The sequence below is a fragment of the Drosophila albomicans genome, chromosome 3 (genome assembly GCF_009650485.2).
Source record: "Drosophila albomicans strain 15112-1751.03 chromosome 3, ASM965048v2, whole genome shotgun sequence".
Taxonomy (NCBI): Eukaryota; Metazoa; Arthropoda; class Insecta; order Diptera; family Drosophilidae; genus Drosophila; species Drosophila albomicans.
In genome coordinates, this window is record NC_047629.2 from 43,391,964 (window position 1) to 43,409,446 (window position 17,483).

General features: G+C 42.5%; 4 protein-coding genes across 4 annotated transcripts; 1 reads left to right on the top strand and 3 right to left on the bottom strand.

The window, feature by feature from the left end:
• Positions 1-259: 259 nt before the first annotated feature.
• Positions 260-7,608, bottom strand: LOC117567279 (CLIP-associating protein). Its single transcript, XM_034247145.2, has 2 exons — positions 6,564-7,608; positions 260-4,988 (listed from the first exon to the last, which is right to left on the bottom strand). Exon 2 carries the CDS (start codon positions 4,910-4,912, stop codon positions 449-451), a length of 4,464 nt encoding a protein of 1,487 aa, XP_034103036.1. The 5' UTR covers positions 4,913-4,988; positions 6,564-7,608; the 3' UTR covers positions 260-448.
• Positions 7,609-8,255: 647 nt separating this feature from the next.
• On the bottom strand, positions 8,256-10,151 carry LOC117570019 (uncharacterized). The gene has a single exon (XM_034251435.2). The coding sequence runs from the start codon at positions 10,075-10,077 to the stop codon at positions 8,401-8,403; it is 1,677 nt and encodes a 558-aa protein (XP_034107326.1). The 5' UTR covers positions 10,078-10,151; the 3' UTR covers positions 8,256-8,400.
• A 1,399-nt stretch (positions 10,152-11,550) lies between these two features.
• LOC117571438 (asparagine synthetase B [glutamine-hydrolyzing]-like) lies at positions 11,551-13,751 on the bottom strand. Its single transcript, XM_034253581.2, has one exon. The coding sequence runs from the start codon at positions 13,630-13,632 to the stop codon at positions 11,950-11,952; it is 1,683 nt and encodes a 560-aa protein (XP_034109472.1). The 5' UTR covers positions 13,633-13,751; the 3' UTR covers positions 11,551-11,949.
• A 1,298-nt stretch (positions 13,752-15,049) lies between these two features.
• LOC117570215 (fibrinogen-like protein 1) lies at positions 15,050-16,274 on the top strand. The gene is made up of 3 exons (XM_034251709.2): positions 15,050-15,140; positions 15,193-16,058; positions 16,118-16,274. Exons 1-3 carry the CDS (start codon positions 15,075-15,077, stop codon positions 16,236-16,238), a joined length of 1,053 nt encoding a protein of 350 aa, XP_034107600.2. The 5' UTR covers positions 15,050-15,074; the 3' UTR covers positions 16,239-16,274.
• Positions 16,275-17,483: the final 1,209 nt, after the last annotated feature.

The window sequence follows — 17,483 nt, forward strand, 5'->3', positions numbered from 1 at the left end:
ATAAATAGTTTGTTCTGTTCCTGTCGCTACAATTACATTTTATAGGGAGTTCTGTTTATGCAATCGGTTTCTTTTTTTATTATTAGTTTTTCAATTTTTTACGTTTATTAATAATAAACAATTACACAATTATTGATTTTGATCGTGATCGTTAACAATCATCGTTTCTTTTTTTATCCTCGATCAATATTTGATTCGTAATTAATAAGTAATTAGATGTGTGTTTTTTTTTTGTTTTTATAAATAGTAATTAGTATGATTTATCGTTATATATCATCAATTGGTTTTTTTTTTATTTCGCTTTTTTTGTTATATTTTTTTCTCACTTTTTGCATAAGTTAAAAGACGGCGCCACGTCCGTGTCTTTGTGTGTCTGTGTGTGTGAGCGCGTGGGTGACCTTTGTTTGTATGTGTGTGCGGATGTGCCTGTGGTGGTGGTTACTCTCAATCATGAGGAGGAGGCAGCCGACGAGTTCTTTGTGGATCCCCCACCCGAAGTGCTCGGATTGCGCTGCTTATCAATGTACACGTTCAGCAGTCGCACCTTGCTGGGATTCATCAGCGCCAGCTTCGGCTTCAGCTTATCCTCGCCGAGCACAATGTACAGCTTGACAATGCAAAAGACGGCCGCCTTGCGGACCATCGATTGCGAATCATCCGCGGAGCGTGCCAGATTCTGGAACACCATATCCAGATGGGCATCCGTGATCTCGGAGCCATGATGCTCGGTGACCTCGAGCAGTATCTTGATGGCGCACATATTCTCGGGAAACGTGCCCGTTGCTATCACCGGATTCACAATGTTGATCGTCAAATCGAGGGGCAGAGCTGGCGCTATGCGCTGTATCATTGTGTCGATCTCACGTATCGCCTCCTTGCTGTGCTGATAGCAATTGATGATCTTCAGCAGTATGAGCTCGAGGAAGTTGAGCCAATTGTGACGCATCTTCTCGCTGCGCACAATCTTGCTCAGCACGTGCAGTCCAGCGATTAGCACATCCGTATGCTCCGCCTCCAGCATGTTGAGCAGCATCCGCATGATCGACTTGAAGTGCTTGTTGGGCAGCTCACAGTTGCCGCTGCGTATGCAGATGCCCAGATTCGTGAGCGACGTCTGCAGCTGCTCCACGGGCATCTCTTTGTTGAGCGTCAGCGCCACACGAATCACCTCGCTCTCGTGCAGATTGCAGGGCAATATCAGTTCACCGTTCTCCGCCACATCGATGGATATCTTGACGGCAGGTTGCGATGGCGCTGCGACATCCAGACGCATGGTGGCCGATTCCGGGGTATTCGATTGCGTGGTGTTGGCCGACGATTGCGTTTTCGAGTTGGATGACAGCGAGTCCTGCTGCGCTGTCAGCTCCAGATGTTCACGCTTCAGCTGCTGCTCAATCGAGTATTGCAAGTGATGACCGTTGTAGCCATTGGGCGCCAGCGAATGATATTGGCCACCGGAGAAACAGTTGCGTATCTCCTCGGATGTCTTTTGTATGTTGTGCTTCACGTCCAGGTCGGAGCAGCCAAGTATCAACTCCTGCTCCACCGACGACTGACGCGATCGTGGACTAGACTTCAGATCCATGTTGAGCGACGCAAACGGTCCGACGCTGGGACTCTGCAACGGCTTCGGGCTGCTGCTGCTCAACGGCGAGCTGCTCGGCGAGTTCGCCCCGCTGCTCTGTCGCCGCATGGTTGACTGTATGCAGAGCCGCGCCGTATCCTGATATCCCTTGGGCAACGCGGCCAAGAACTTGGTCATCTGTGGCGTATTCAGATTGTAGAGAGCCACCAAGCAGGCGCGCGCATGTGAGCGCAACTCCATAGATTTCTGATCACCCGACATCTGGGCCAGCTTCAGCACGGTGCGTTCACAGTTTTGATTCTGATCGCTGGGGAAATCGCTGCTCTTGCAGTACGTGTTGGCCAGATCGGTGAGGAAGCGTACGATGGCGATGCGTGTTTTGGTTGTGGGCGTCTGTGTGTTGTCCGAAATGATGCGAAACAGCTCCTTGAGTTGCAGCTGTGTCGGAAAATACTCGTGTACCACCACCAGCGTCTTCCAGATCTTGCTGTGCATCGAATTGAGCAGATCGGTGCCCAGTTTGTTGAACAACCTGGTCAACAATATGAACAACCAATCGTGCAGCTCGGGGGCATGCACCAGAATCAGTTCGGTGACTGTATCTAGAAACAGAGAGTAGACTTTAGTGTGGTTATCCATAAACATTTTGCGAAACATGTCCAGGACACACTGCAGCTGCTGTGGCGTCAACTCCTTGCCATCGGCCAGATACTGCGTCAGACTGATCAGCCCATCTTTGCGCTCCGACCAATGCGTCGAGGCGCAATACTGAATAATTGTCTCAATGTCCTCGAACGGTGCCCGCTGACTGCTCCAATCGAGGCGATTCCGTGAGCCGCTCAGCGAGTAATTCGAATTGGAATTGTTGCCGCGCGTATAGCTCGAGTCGAACGAACGTTCCGAGCACACCGAACTTGCCTCCGAATCAATGTCGTCGGACTCATCGCGACCCAGGAGCTTGCGGCCTATGCGCATGCCTCCGGTACGCAAAAAATCACCCGAAACATAGTCAGGAGTCTCTATGTTGTTGCCCAGCGTCAGTTCCGCTTCACGGGATTGCGCCAGTAGGCGAGCAGCAGCTGTGGGACGCAAGGGATTGTTGCGCTCCGGTGTGCGTCTCGCGCCCGATCCCGTCGAGTACATGCTGCGCTTCATCAGACCGCCGCCGGCACCTGAGCGATTGGGACTCGTCTCCCGGGAGCTGGCCGTGCTGCGCGGTATGCCGGAGGCCTTCTTGGGTATGGCACCGGTGGCGCCACCGCGATAATAGCTGCCCATGCCGTAGTGATCTCTCAGCTTAGTGCTGGGCGAGGTGGAACGTGAACCGGGCTGCGATTGCGAGACTCCAGCGCGCGAACGTCCCACACGTGGCGTTGGCGTCACGGTGCCCGGCGAGACTGTGTGATGTGAGCCGCTGTTGCTGTTGGAATTGAGACGTGGCCGTGGCAACGAACCGCTGCCAACTCCTCCTGCTCCACCGCCTGCCGCACCCGTCGCCGTATTCACAGAGTTGCTGGGCACCAACGGTTTCTTCTGACGTGAATAGAGCGTGTATTGAGCACGCGCCTTGGCGCGTTGCGCTGCCGCCGTGTCCACTGCCGAGATGGAGCGCATGCTTGCCGAGGGCTTCTGCAGTGTGCCAGGTGTGCGTCCAATGCGCGTCGGCGCCACCGTGCGTCGCGTCTCCAGCGATTGCTGACTGCCATTGGCGGTGCCACCATCGCGCTCTCGCTCGAGCGCACGCTGCGCATTAATGTCGAGGGTGCCGTAGATTTGATCGGCCAGGTCGGGAAAGTGGCGTCGGAATGCCCAATACGCCAGGCGCGAATAACGTCGCGCATCGCTGTCGGCATCGCCAATGGACTTCTTGAGCGTATCGCGCAATACCAGAGCATGGCGTTCGAGTGCCTTTGTTTGCCACTCCTCGAAGAGCAGCACCATCAGTTCACAGAGCGAGGCGCGTATGTCCTTCGACTTGGACTGCTGCAGCGTGTCCGTGTAGATCTTTAGCAGCTTGGGCGCATGCGTATATTTGATAATATACTTGAGGGCCAGCGTCGAGGCGGATGCAATCACCTTGGCCGAGTTCTGTATCAGCTGTATCAATTGCTCCAGTATGCTCCAGCAGAAGATGTCCAGTTTATTGCGCAGCGTCTTCGACATGTACGCGATGGTGATGCACGCCTCGCGTATCACCTGGGAGCGCAACTCCTCCTTCAGTATGTCGAGGAAACTGATTGATAGCTCCTTTTGCTGCACAGCCTGAAATTGCGGCTGCGCATGATAATTGAGCATCAGCAGTGCACGTATCTTCTTCAGGGCATCCACACGCTTCTCCCAGTCCATTGTCTTGTCGCTGATGACCAACAGAATTTGCTTGTAGTTGTCGTCCATGTCCTTGGAATTGAATATGTTCAATTGTGGCACCTGCTCGAAGCTGGCTTCAAAGATCTCCATGGTCACGGCGCCCGCATCGCCAGCAGCGACCTCGTTTTGACTTGGCTTCGGTCGCATCAGCGCCGAGTGCAGCGGACGCTTCACAATCTTTGTGGGACGCTCACGCACCCCAATGTTGTCCGCCTCATCCATGCCGTTGCCATTGGAGCTGCGCAACGCCGAAGGCAGCAATAAGCCTTCGACTTTCACCTGATCGAACTTCTGCTCGAGCAGCGCTAGCTTGGAAGCGGGCATATCATCCATACGCCTCAGATCAGGCCTCAGACGATCGCCCACATGTTTGTAGATCTCCACCAGCGTCTGTATGGCGGATTCGCGAACGTTCACCGTGGGATCTCCGAGCAACGCGCACACTGGTGCTATGTAGACTCGGACACTCAACTGCTGGGTGCCATATTCGTGCAGAGCATTCACAATTGTCTGGAGAAACTCTTCGCGTACCTTGGCATTCTTGTGCTTAAAGCAACTCGCAGCCAGTTTGTCGATTAACGTCTGTGGTGTTTGCACTTTGTGCTCCATTAGATCACGCAACAGTAGCTGGGCCTTCTCGCGCACTGTGTCGCGACTATCGCCCAAGCGATCAATGACATGGGGCAACACTGTCGCTGTGTAGGCATTGAAATCGCTGCCCAGTCGCTTGATCAGCTCCGAGAAGGCCTCGAGAGACTTTTGTGCGATTTTAAAGTGGCTGCCTGTCAGCCAAGGCATCAGGTTATCAATGAGGAAGCCCATGTCAGTGCACACAATTGAATTGGTATCGTCACTTAGGAATGTCACCAGATCCTCAGCCAATTGCACCTTGACGCGCATATCCGCCTTGGGCATCTGTTGAATGAAGCCATCCAAATCGCTTGGCTTGCGATACGCCATGCTGTATGAGTGTCTCTGTTTGCTTCACACACGAATGGATAGTGTTCTTCTTGTTGTTTGTGTTGTATAGTTGCAGCTGCAATAAAAGTGAATGGAGAGGAAAAATTGATTTTAGTTCGTCGTCGCTTTTGCAAATTATATTAAATATTTATGGCCAGCAGCAGTTTGCCAAAAATGCAGGTCACTATAGATTGGTTTGTGTCGGAGATGCAGCAAAACTGAATTTATCTCTCGAGTGCATACATTATGCAAAATAACGAAGACCACGAGTGGAACATGAGACATGATGGAGTTTATACAGTATTTTCTTTTTACAAACTATACTTTTTCAAATTGCGCGCTCATTTCAAACGTGCGCGCAGTACAAAAAAGTAAGAAGAAGCAGCAACCCGTAGCCGCTATCGCAAAACGAAGAAGAAGCAAAAGCAACAGTCGCAACAATTTCTGTGTTTATGCATGCGCGCGTGTGTGTGTGTATTGGAGTGCGTATCGATGTATGCGTGCGTGCGATGTTTGTTTGCTTGTGTGTGGGGAGTGAATATGAAGTCAGTGTTTGGGCTGCGAAAAAGTAGGTGAATGGCTATGCGGGTGGGGATGGGCATGGACAGATGGCTGTGGGCTGTGTGTTGGAATGGCTGTCTGATGGGGGATGGAGTAAAGGACGGGACTTGATGTGCGGGGCGTTGTTACGTCGTGCACACAAAAATGAATCATCTCACCGCGATGAGCGTGACGACGGCGTCCAGGAGTGGAGTGTTGCAGTGGGTGGTTTTGGGTGGCAGCCTGTTAAAAGGCAGTCAACGTGTTGTGTTTGGGTTTGTGTCTTACTCTGTGTATGTCTCTTATTACGTTTTCGGCTAAACGAGCAGCGACATAAACGGTGAACGACGTCAGCGTCAGCGTCGCAGTTGACGTCGACGTCAAGCCGTCTATGGAGAGAACGTCGGCAGCGCAGCGCAAACACAACAACGCTGACGTCGTCGGACCAACGAAATAAAATAATAAAAACGAGAAGGCAACAAAAACGAAAAAATAACACATATTTATGGAAATGGCTGAATGAGATAATATGACAACAGCGAAGAGGAAGAAGAGGTGAAGAGTATGTATACAATTACTAAGCAACAACAGCGACTTGTTTGCTCATTTCAGCGCTGACGAGAGAGATAGAGACAGAGAGAGCATTGAGCGAACAAGCAACAAATTAGCATTGCATACGCAATTTTCTATTTATAATAATAAAAAACAACAACATGAGAAGCAGCACCACAGCAAGGCAAGAAAAATTACAAAGCGCTATGCGAAGCTTTCGTAACTCGTCGAGTTTTAACTCTTTACTTTTTTTAACTAGACGATAAGATATGGGCAATTGATTAAAATGTTCGTTTTTAAAACAGCTGCTGCTCTCTTACTCTCTCACATGCTCTGTCCAATTGGACTAAATGTGTTGACTGCGCTGCCGCAGCGTAAATTTGTCAAATTTAAATGTCACATGAAAATAAATATATAAAACAAAAAGGAAAATCAAGACGGAAGCGGAGGCGACTTTTGCGAATGCGTGTCTTGGCCAAATAGTTGCATGATCTTTTTTTAACACGCTCACAGATACGCACACTCACACATACACTCAAAATAAATACTCTCTACTCACTTTATTTGCAAATCCGGCTGCTGCTGCTTCTTCTTCTTCGTCGGCTCCCTCTCTTGCTTATTTTTCTTTACGCTCAATTTATTGTTTTGGGTTGGGTCTGACGCCAGAGCAGAGCGGAGCAGAGCAACAACACAACTGCTGCTGCTTGTTGGCCTCTTGGCCGATATTAAGAATTGATTTTCCAGTTGGTAAGTTTAACAAACAATTTGCAACGCACACAAATACGCGAATTTAATAAATTCTATGTCGTTTTGAGCACAGCCAATTGAACAATTGCCAGACAGACACGAGAGATCACAGTTTTGCTTGCTTGCCCCTCTTCTCACCCACTTATTTATTTGTATTTGTTGTTGTTGTTGCGCACAGTTTCACTTTGGCAAATTAAATGTCATTTGTTGTTGCTATATCACTGTGCTCTTTATCTCTCTCGCTCTCTTGCTCTACCGTTATTGATGACTGCTGGAGGTGGACGTCGCCGTCGCAGTCGCAGCGCCGTCGACTGCCGCGGGTTCAACACAAATTCCAACGTCTTCAAAGTCTCGTCTGCTGCTGCTGTTTCTACTGCTGGCTGATTTTGTGAACTTTTTTCAGTGACGCGCTGCCTGCTTGCTTGCTGGCTGTTTGTTCTCTTCTCGCTCTCCCTTTTCTCTCTTTCTCTTTGCTCATGGGTCATCAGATTTTCATTAAGAATTTTGGCCGCGTAGCCGTCCCGTGGCTGCAATCGACAAACATCACATTTTGTTGCACATTCGCACTGATTGTTTTTGTAGCGCCGATTTACACAAATGTTTATCAACTTTTTACTTAAATTTAATACCGATTTTGTTGCGCGTTGCGAAAAAATCGCTTCTTCTTATTCATCGGTTGTTGATCAGTGTGACTGCAATGTTATTTGCAAAATCTCTTGTTTACCGCCGAAGAATATACTGAACGCACCACTTTCACAATTAAAAGAGTCAGATTTTTTTTTTATGTGAGCGGCTGAACTTATATCTCGTTTGATTTTAACAATTATATTGATGCTTAATTGTATGAATAACTTTCGTTAAATAGCAACTTTGTTAAAATGCAAATTTAAAAATATTAATGTACTTATACAAATGAAGTTCAAATAAAGGTTGACAAATTAAATTCAGTTTACTTAAAAATATACCAACAAATACAGTGTTATTGTTGTTATCGAATTCGTATATCGTTATCAACCTTCTCGATAAATGTCTACAAATATATCGATTGCAGGAGTAACTCTGGCGCTGCCACTAAGTTTAATCCAGCAGTATGGTAATATTATAAAATGCGCGACTTTTTAAATATGTATTAAATTTTAATAATTTTGTAACTGACTAAGAGACAATATTTCCATTATGCAGAATATATCTTCAAATTTGAAATTATTTATACTAAAGGTTGCAGAAATTAAACATTTTTTCAAATGTTTCCCTTCAGGTTAATAATCGTTGACTGATAAGCAAGTTTATCTCATAAATTATTACCAGGAAGGTCAAGAATTTCGGGAATAGTTCATTGTATTTCGCTTGTCAAGTCTGGGGAGCCTTATCAACTTTAATTAGCTTGCCAGACGTCACACCATATCGAATTTACTCAACCCTACTCAAATTCGCTGACACGTGAATTAGCACAACTACAAATATTTCAGTGTGTGTGTGCGTATTTATTTATGTTGATAAACAATTTAATGTTTGTTTAGCAGTTGTGCCAACGTTGACAGATTTATTGCGAAATTAATATAACAAAGTATAACGTATATTGTGTGCATATTTGTACTCAAGTGAATTTAATGCGGTAAATCTAGAACAATTTACTCGTACTTAGCTAATCAGTCTTTATTAATCTGATGCACGGCCTGTGCACGACCCGATGGATCCTCGGGACAGCCCCAATCGAGACGTGGGACCCACCTAACCACAGTTCGTGCCGCAGAATCGCCTGGAAACTGTTGCTCGAAGATGCAGCGATAGTAGAACGCTTCCTTCGTGCTCGGTGTGTTGAAGGGGAATCTCTCCGATGCCTGGGCAAATTCCTCGTCCGTCACATGACTGGTGGCCACCCGTCGAATGCTATCGATCCAGTCGTAGCCAACGCCATCGGAGAACTGTTCCTTCTGACGCCACAGCACCGAGTCGGGCAAATAACCATCAGCAAACGCAGCGCGCAGCACAAACTTCTCCAGTCGCGACTTCTGCTCGCTCTTAAATGCATTTAGTGGCCCGGGGATTTTATCCTCCGGCCGTATGTTCATCACATAGTTGACAAACGACGTGTCCAGGAAGGGCACACGCAACTCCACGCCCTTGGCCATGGCCACTTTGTTGGCACGCAAGCAATCCGAGAGATGCAATTGCTGCACACGCTTCACCAGCTCCTGGTGGAACTGCTCATAGTTGGGCGCCTTATGGAAATACAAATATCCGCCAAAGATCTCGTCTGCGCCTTCGCCAGAGAGTATCATCTTGATACCCGTGCTCTTGATGAATCTCGTGAGCAGCAACATGGGAAGACTGCAGCGCACAGTGGTCACATCGTAGGTTTCCAGATGGTAGACAATATCCCGAATACCATCGAGCGCCTCGTCAATCTCAAAGATCAGCTCAGTGTGCTCGCTATCAATGTACTTGGCCACCTGCCGCGCAGCCTCAAAGTCCGGCGCATCTCGCAATCCCACAGAGAAGGTCTTTAGCCTGTAGTTCGGTTTGGTTTCCCGCATAATCTTCGTGGCAATCGAGGCAATCAGACTGGAATCGACGCCTCCGGAAAGCAGGGCACCAAAGTGCACATCGCAGTGGAGATGAGTGCGCACTGCAGACTCCAAACTGGTGCGCAGCAGGGACAAATCACATGGCAAGCTGGGCAACTCTTGTTGCCAGGGTTGTTCAAAGTGCTGCCAGCGACGCAGTGCACCAACGCGTCCGAAACGCGCCTCGCCTGGAGTAAAGGTCTCCACCTTGCTGCAGCAAGGAGTCAAACACTTCAGCTCGGAGGCAACCCAAAGATTGCCGGCGTCATCTTCGCCCACATACATGGGTATGATGCCAAAGGGATCGCGGGCCAGCAACACTTCCTTACTGCGCTTGTCGTAAAGGGCAAAGGCAAACATGCCCGTAATGTGTTGCAGCAAATCAACGCCATAATCCTTGTAGAGCTCTAGTATCACATGGCAATCGCTTTTGGGCTTGTAGCCATGTCGACGTTTCGCAATCTGTGCGGAAAGTTCCAGATAATTGTAGATCTCACCGTTGGCAACGAGCACCAAGTTGCCATCATCGGACACAAATGGTTGATCGCCCATTTCCACGCCCACAATGCGTAAGCGTTCATGCACCATGGCCACGCCTTGTTCGGGAACAATCACCACGCCCGTGGAGTCTGGGCCACGATGTCGTTGTCGTCCACTCTGGCGATAGGCCAACTCACGCAAACTGTGTTTGCTGCCCTCCAATGTTTGGGCTCCAATCGCTTCGCCATCGCTTGAGAATATTGCAAATATACCGCACATTTTGTTATTTGTTACGCTTCGTTCCGTTTCGCTTGCAAGTTCAATGACAACTGTTAACGTTGCCCGCAGCTTTGCCGGCTTTTAAAGGCAGCGGCGACGCTTCTTGCTGATTGTCGCTCACGTTCGTGTTGCGTCAGGCAATTTCTAGCGTCGCTTGTTTGTCGTTTCTATATTTATGCTCGCACGTTTTGTTTTTGTTTTCTTTTTTTTTTGGGTTCGCCAAACAAGTTGAGCAGCAACAACAACAACAACACGCAATGCCAGCTATAAGCATGAGCTTTAGCAAAAAGCTTTTGCCGCTTTGCCACGTGCTTGCTTTCGCTCTTTTAAAGTTCGCTCTCTTTTGCTTTGCCTCTCTTTGACTTAGTGACCCGGTTTCTAAAAGCAACTCAATTTGAATGCAATTAAGAAAGCAGATGCTTAGCACGCGTCTCGAATTGCAATTCATTACTATTTTATTATTTTAATAAATCAATTGAAAACCAAGTTCAAGGTCAGACTACTTACAAAGTCCGCATGCGAACGCTTATAAATAACGCAATTGATGTGTTGCTAGCTGGGAGATTCACTGCAATGTAATAGAAGTGGGAAAGCAATAGACGACTATGGAATACCCGGCATAATAATTTGCTATCGTTATAACATATTCACAAATACATATATTTGTATAATTTACAAATCAAACTTTAAAAAGGTTTAAAATTTCATTCTATCTTTTAAATTTATTTTTGTGATAGTATAAAATTGTTTTTATGGTATAAAATAGTTTTTAAAGTATAAAGTTTATACTTGTGCTTATCACGCCTTCAATACACCCTTTTTAGCTGCCGGGTATCAAAATACATCAAGTACAATTCAATTGTATTTTCATTTGATTGATTAAAGTAGCGGGTAATTATTTAAATTTATGCGAAAATGAAACGAATGAACTTTAAAGCAACAACTGAATTTATTTGTGAATAAGTAAAAGTAATTATCACCTTTAAGTGATTTGTAATGCACTTCCAAGCTCATTAACAATGTAATTTGTGTTTTTGCAAATACTGTACAAGTTATACTGTGATTAACGTCCTACACCGTATATAACACATTTAATACCTAGTATACATTTTTATATACATAGCTTACATAGCATACGCCATACAATAAAAAAAAAAGTTTTGAGGATTTTAAGATTTGTCCTTCGTAAAGTTTTGAGGATTTTAAGATTTGTCCTTCGTATACAAATTAATTATATTAAAATTTATAGAATATTCAAACATCCTCATTTAAAATTTACTTATGAAAAATATTCGAAAAAAAGTAAAACAAACAAAAACAAATTTTGAGGATTTAAAGATTTTTCCTTAATTTGGGAATTAATTACTTAACAATATATATATTTTTGAAATTTTCTGTACATTTTTTTTGCACTTTACATAATATTAAAAACTGATAATATTTGCAATTAATTTTTTTTCAAAGTTTCTAGCTTTATTTATAATATAAAATTTAATCGTGTTTCTAAATTTTTGTAAGAACAATTTTAAAGTAACGAAATTTAAAAAGAGACTTTTGATAATAAGAAAATAAGGTTTTCTTTAAATATTTTAGCAATCTTCATAGATAAGGTAATTTTTTTTTAAGATCTCTAGCATTGAGACTACTTGAGAACACCATTAATATAAACATTATTTAAAAAAAAAATAATAAATTGCTTTTAATTATTAGAGAATTCCACATAGTATACAGAGTAATTAAAAACTTCTTAAGGTTTCTAGCTTTAGACATAAGATTAAAATGAATACCTCTTATTATTAAGAAACTAAAACTACTCGAACACCATTAAAATAAATTTTCGAAATCAATAATTAAATGTGTTTGTACTTCCTTCTAGCACTTTCCATAGGCTTTGTCATGCGCTGCTTGAGCTCTGCCTGACGGATCCTCCGGACAGCCCCAGTCCAAGCGTGGCGCCCACTTCTCCACGGTTCTTGCTGCGGCATCTCCAGGATACTGCTCCTCAAAGATGCAGCGATAGTAGTAGCCTTCCTTTGTCTTGGGCGGATTAATGGGAAAACGCTTTTCGGCCAGCAGCATCTGTGCATCAGTGACATGCCGAGCTGCAAACACGGGCAGAGCATCGATCAAAGCATAACCCACGCCATCAGAGAACTGTTCCTTCTGACGCCAGAGCACAGCATCTGGCAGATAATCTCCAGCAAAAGCCTGACGAAGCACAAACTTCTCCATGCGCCACTTGCACTCTCCATCAAATTCATTCAACCGTCCTGGAATTTTATCCTGCGGTCGTATGTTCATCACATAATCAACGAGAGCAGTGTCCAGGAAGGGAACACGCAGCTCTAATCCTTTCGACATGGTTACCTTGTTGGCCCGCAAAATATCCGAGACATGCAACTGCTCGCAGCGTGTGACCATCTCGTGATGAAACTCCTCGTAGTTGGGCGCCTTGTGGAAGTACAAATAGCCGCCAAAGATTTCATCAGCACCTTCTCCAGAGAGTATCATCTTAATACCCGTACTCTTCACATGGCGAGCCAAATAAAACATAGGGAGACTGCAACGCACGGTGGCAATGTCATAGGACTCCAAATGCCAGATCAAATCGCGCACCCCATCGAGGCAATCCTCCACATTGAAAGCAATCTCTGAGTGCTCGCTGCCAATGTGTTGAGCTACCATCCGAGCATGCTCAAAGTCCGGAGATCCTTCCATGCCCACGGAGAAGGTGCGCAGCTTGTAGTTGGGATCGCGTTCCCTCATTATCCTGGCAGCAATTGAGGCAATCAAACTGGAGTCAACGCCACCCGAGAGCAGTGCACCAAAGGGAACATCACACTGCAGATGCGAACGCACTGCCAGCTCCACCTGGCGACGCAGCTCGTCCAGGTTCACATTGTTGTTGGGCACCAACTGACGCCAACTCGGTTGATAGTATCGAACTGGCTTCAGATGATTCACTGTACCCGCTGCCAAGTGGCCAGGTGGAAAGATCTGTAACTGTTCGCAGACCTCAACCAAGCATTTCATCTCGGAGGCAATCCACAGATTGCCCTGCAAATCCTTGCCCATATAGAGAGGGATAATCCCGAAAGGATCGCGTGCCACAAGCAGCTGCCGCGTGCGACGATCGTACAACACAAAGCTGAACATGCCAGTGATGTGTTGCAACAACTCTTGGCCATGTTGTTCGTACAACTCGATGATCACATTGCTGTCACTCTTAGGTTGATAGCCAGGCAAACGCTTGGCAATCTGTTGCGTCAACTCCACGTAGTTGTAGATCTCACCGTTGACAATCAACGAGATGTTGCCATCCTTAGAGTACAGCGGTTGATGTCCTGTCTCCACGCCAATCACCGCGAGACGTTCGTGCACCAAAGCCACGCCTTGTTCGGCGATGATCTCGACTCCTGTATCATCCGGGCCACGATGGCGTTGCTTGCCACTCTGACGATAGGCCAACTCCCTTAAACTATGTTCACTACCCTTGAAGTTTTGCACCTCAATCGGTTGTCCTTCGGGTGAAAATATGGCCAGAATGCCGCACATTGTTGCAAGGATTTTACTTAACACTTTTTTTTTTTTCAATTCTTAATAAATTTTTTTTTTTTTTTTTTTGTTGATCACTTTGCACCTTGGAACCCGTTTCGGCGGCAACTGTTTGACTTTCACCACAAAATGGGGCTTATATAGCATTGGATTAACCTAAATTATACAGTGATTTTGGTTAATTAAATCAATTGCAATGATTCCCAACATTTGCTGGCTAATTCGTACACCTAGAGAAAAATAATAGTAACAAATTAAATTAACAGCAATTTAAAACATTCTAATTATTTTGGAGACTACTGATTCTTGATAATACAGTAGGAAAATTGATTTTTTATTATATTATTTTTCCAGGAATATTTCAATTTTATTTTGGTTTTTATATAAAGGGCTCTTTTGATTAGATTAATATTGAGCTACCTACAAGGCAGCTTAACCTAATTTTAAATTAAAGATTAAACAGATCTTGAGAATAAAGAAATATTTACATTTTTACAAAAATATAAATAAAGAATTATAATCATATATACAATTAATCAAGTTCTATCTAATAGATACTTTTGTAAAATGCATTTTACCATTATTATATATTCTATTAAATGAACAATATTAAATTTAGTATAATTATCTCCAATTTGTGTTAAAATATTATTTTATTTTATTATAAAAAATCAAGAATACATTTAAATAAAAGCATTCGTAATAAGTAATCAATTCTAGTTGGTTCAACTTTCTTTCAGTGCACCTAGAACAAACATCGAAATCCAATTTAATATTGAAGTTTTCGGTGTCGATGCTGAATAATTTCAATATGAATAAATTAGCACAGTCTTTTATTAGGGCAATTTTTGTAGTTTAATTAACAGCTTTAATGCCTTTTTTATTTCACATTGATGGCATATTTGAATGAGACTACTATTAAATTAAATTAGTTTTCGAAACGCAAATTTTATAAACAAAAACAAAGGCTGGGGTTGAACATAATTATTTACTGGTGCATACATATAAAAAATATAGTACATTATTATAGCGTATTAAATTAAACAAGTGAGAAAGCTACATTTGAGTGTGCTTGACTTTAAGATACATGATACCCATATTCAATAAAAGCAAAACAGTGTGATATTATTCTTAAAATATACCAAATTAATATACCGGAAGAATACAAAAATATACTGCAAGTTATATATGGTATTGAAAATATACTATATACCAATTATACGGGTATAAATATATTTACATACATAATATATCAAAATCCAACGCGCCTCAAGATTAATCTTGCACATTTAATATTTTACTAAAGGTTATCAAAAGTGCAAGCAGCAGATTTAATCACATTCGCACAACTGCTAACTGCAACTGTTTTTGTTTCTTCGTTGCAAAATAATAGGCATTCACTTGCTGTTTGGTTGTGAAACGAATCGGAATAAAAAATTAAAATGAATTTTTCTTCTTATACGCGTATATTTGCAATATTTTTAATTGTATTACAAGTGAATAGCACGGTAAATATGTTAAAGCAAATAAATATAAATACTAAGTTAATATTTTATTCAGTGCATCCATAACTCAAAAGAATTGGATGATCAATGCAGTACCTATTGCTATCAAGTCGTGAAACCCCTTCTAAAATACGTAAACACGGTTCAATCAATGACACAAGAACATAATCAGCTGCAGCATATTATCAAGTTGCAAGCAGAATCAATAAAGAATCTAAATGAATTGATAAAGTCTAAAGACAAATTGAGTGAATCGTGTGAAAGTCAAAATCAATATCAAAAGAAACTTATTGATCAATATGAGATTCAATTAACTACCTTAAAATTAGAAATCTCTTCGAAAGATCTAGAGATTAAAGATTTGAAATCAGAAAATATAAAAACAAAAGAACTTCAAACTGAAATCACAGCAACTAAACAAGCATCAAGCTGCCTAGGCAAATTGACGAATATTCAGACCTTAAGAGTCCCCATAATTGAAACAATGGCAGTTCCTTGTGATTCGAACTTACCTGAAGCTGGAGCTGGTTGGACTGTTATCCAGTGTCGTAAGGATGGAAGTGTGAATTTTAATAGAACGTGGTCAGAATATAGAGAAGGCTTTGGAAATCTTCATGGTGAATTCTTTCTTGGACTGGAGAAGATTCATTTGCTAACACAATCCCAACCACATGAATTGTTTGTATTCCTTGGGGACTTTTTTAATGAAACCCGCTATGCCCGATATAACAACTTTGTCATTGGTAATGAGTTTGAATTTTACGAGTTGAAAGTGCTCGGAAACTACTCAGGCACTGCTCCCGATTCAATGCAACCTCACATAAATCAAAAGTTTTCAACACCAGATAGATACAATCATACTTCTAACAATTGCGCTCAAACTTATAATTCTGGATGGTGGTTTTCCAAATGCTATTGGTGGTAATAATAAAAGATTATTGGCAATAGAAAAATTTACTTAATTTTGTATTACATTTCAGCAATCTTAACGGAGAATATAAATATTTCGGTAATGATGAGGATGACTATAGCATTAGATGGAACGCGTGGAAGCTTCAATCGATGAAATTTGCACAAATGATGATTAGACCAATCGAGTAAAATTTTATAATTATTAAAAAAAAAAATATAACAAAATGTTTTTCTCCAATGAGTGTTTAAATCTTATTTTATTTTGTTGTAAAAAAGCAATATAAATTTAAGTAAAATTATATTAAATTCTTTTCATTCACATAAATTTTATAATAAAAAAAGTTTAATAAAATGCATTCGTAATAAGTAATCAATAATAGTTTATGCGACTTTCTTTCAGTGCACCTAGAAATAACATCGAAATCCAATTCAATATAGAAGTTTTCGGTGTCCATGCTGAATAATTTCAATATAAACTAGATAACACAATATTAGAGCTTATTAAATTGAGCAGGCAAGAAAGCAGCATTAGAGGGTGCTCGACTTTGAGACCATTTTCAAAAAAGAAAATTATTTCGGTATTATTCTTAAAACAAACCAAAATAACATACTGGAAGAATACGAAAATATACTGCAAGTTATATATGGTATTCGAAATATGTATATAATATATTTACATACATAATATATCAATATGTATGTATCTCGCTTCCAGAATAATCTTTCAAATTTAATATTCTGTTAAAGGTTATCACAAGCGCAACAGATTTAATCACATATTTGAAGTGCAACTACAATTGTTATACCCGCTACCCATAGGGTATTATAACTTTGTGCCGGCAGGAAATGTATGTAACAGGTAGAAGGAGGCATCTCCGACCCTATAAAGTATATATATTCTTGATCAGCGTCAACAGCCGTCTGTCCGTCTGTGTGTCTGTGTGTCTGTCCGTCCGTCCGTATGAACACCTAGATCTCAGAGACTATAAAAGATAGAGCTATAATTTTTTTTTCGACAGCATTTGTTATGTTTGCACGCAGATCAAGTTTATTTCAAATTTTTGCCACGCCCACTTCCGCCCTCGTAAATAAAAAAAAACGAATAACATGTGTAATTGTAAAACTAGAATTGCGAATTTTGGTATATACAATAATAAGTATAGTATTTATGATTCCTGAAAATTTGGTTGCAATCAGATAAGTTATTAAAGAAATACTTTTGTATGGGCAAAAACGCCTACTTACTAGGGGTCTTAGTTGCTTTGGCCGACAATCTAGTATATTGTGCCGTCTATGGTATATTTTGAATGCGGTACTATATCGACATACCAAATATACCATTTGGTATATTTTTAGTGTTTTAGTATATTTGGTATATTTTAATAATAATACCCCAAAATATATTTTTAGTATTTTTGTAGTATAATTGGTATG

Excerpts from the sequence above, each read along its gene's own strand:
- LOC117567279 (XM_034247145.2), bottom strand. The coding sequence starts at position 4,912 with ATGGCGTATCGCAAGCCAAGCGATTTGGATGGCTTCATTCAACAGATG.
- LOC117570019 (XM_034251435.2), bottom strand. The coding sequence starts at position 10,077 with ATGTGCGGTATATTTGCAATATTCTCAAGCGATGGCGAAGCGATTGGA.
- LOC117571438 (XM_034253581.2), bottom strand. The coding sequence starts at position 13,632 with ATGTGCGGCATTCTGGCCATATTTTCACCCGAAGGACAACCGATTGAG.
- LOC117570215 (XM_034251709.2), top strand. The coding sequence starts at position 15,075 with ATGAATTTTTCTTCTTATACGCGTATATTTGCAATATTTTTAATTGTA. Across the intron at positions 15,141-15,192 it reads TATTACAAGTGAATAGCACG|TGCATCCATAACTCAAAAGA; the intron begins GTAAATATGTTA and ends TATTTTATTCAG. Across the intron at positions 16,059-16,117 it reads TTTTCCAAATGCTATTGGTG|CAATCTTAACGGAGAATATA; the intron begins GTAATAATAAAA and ends ATTACATTTCAG.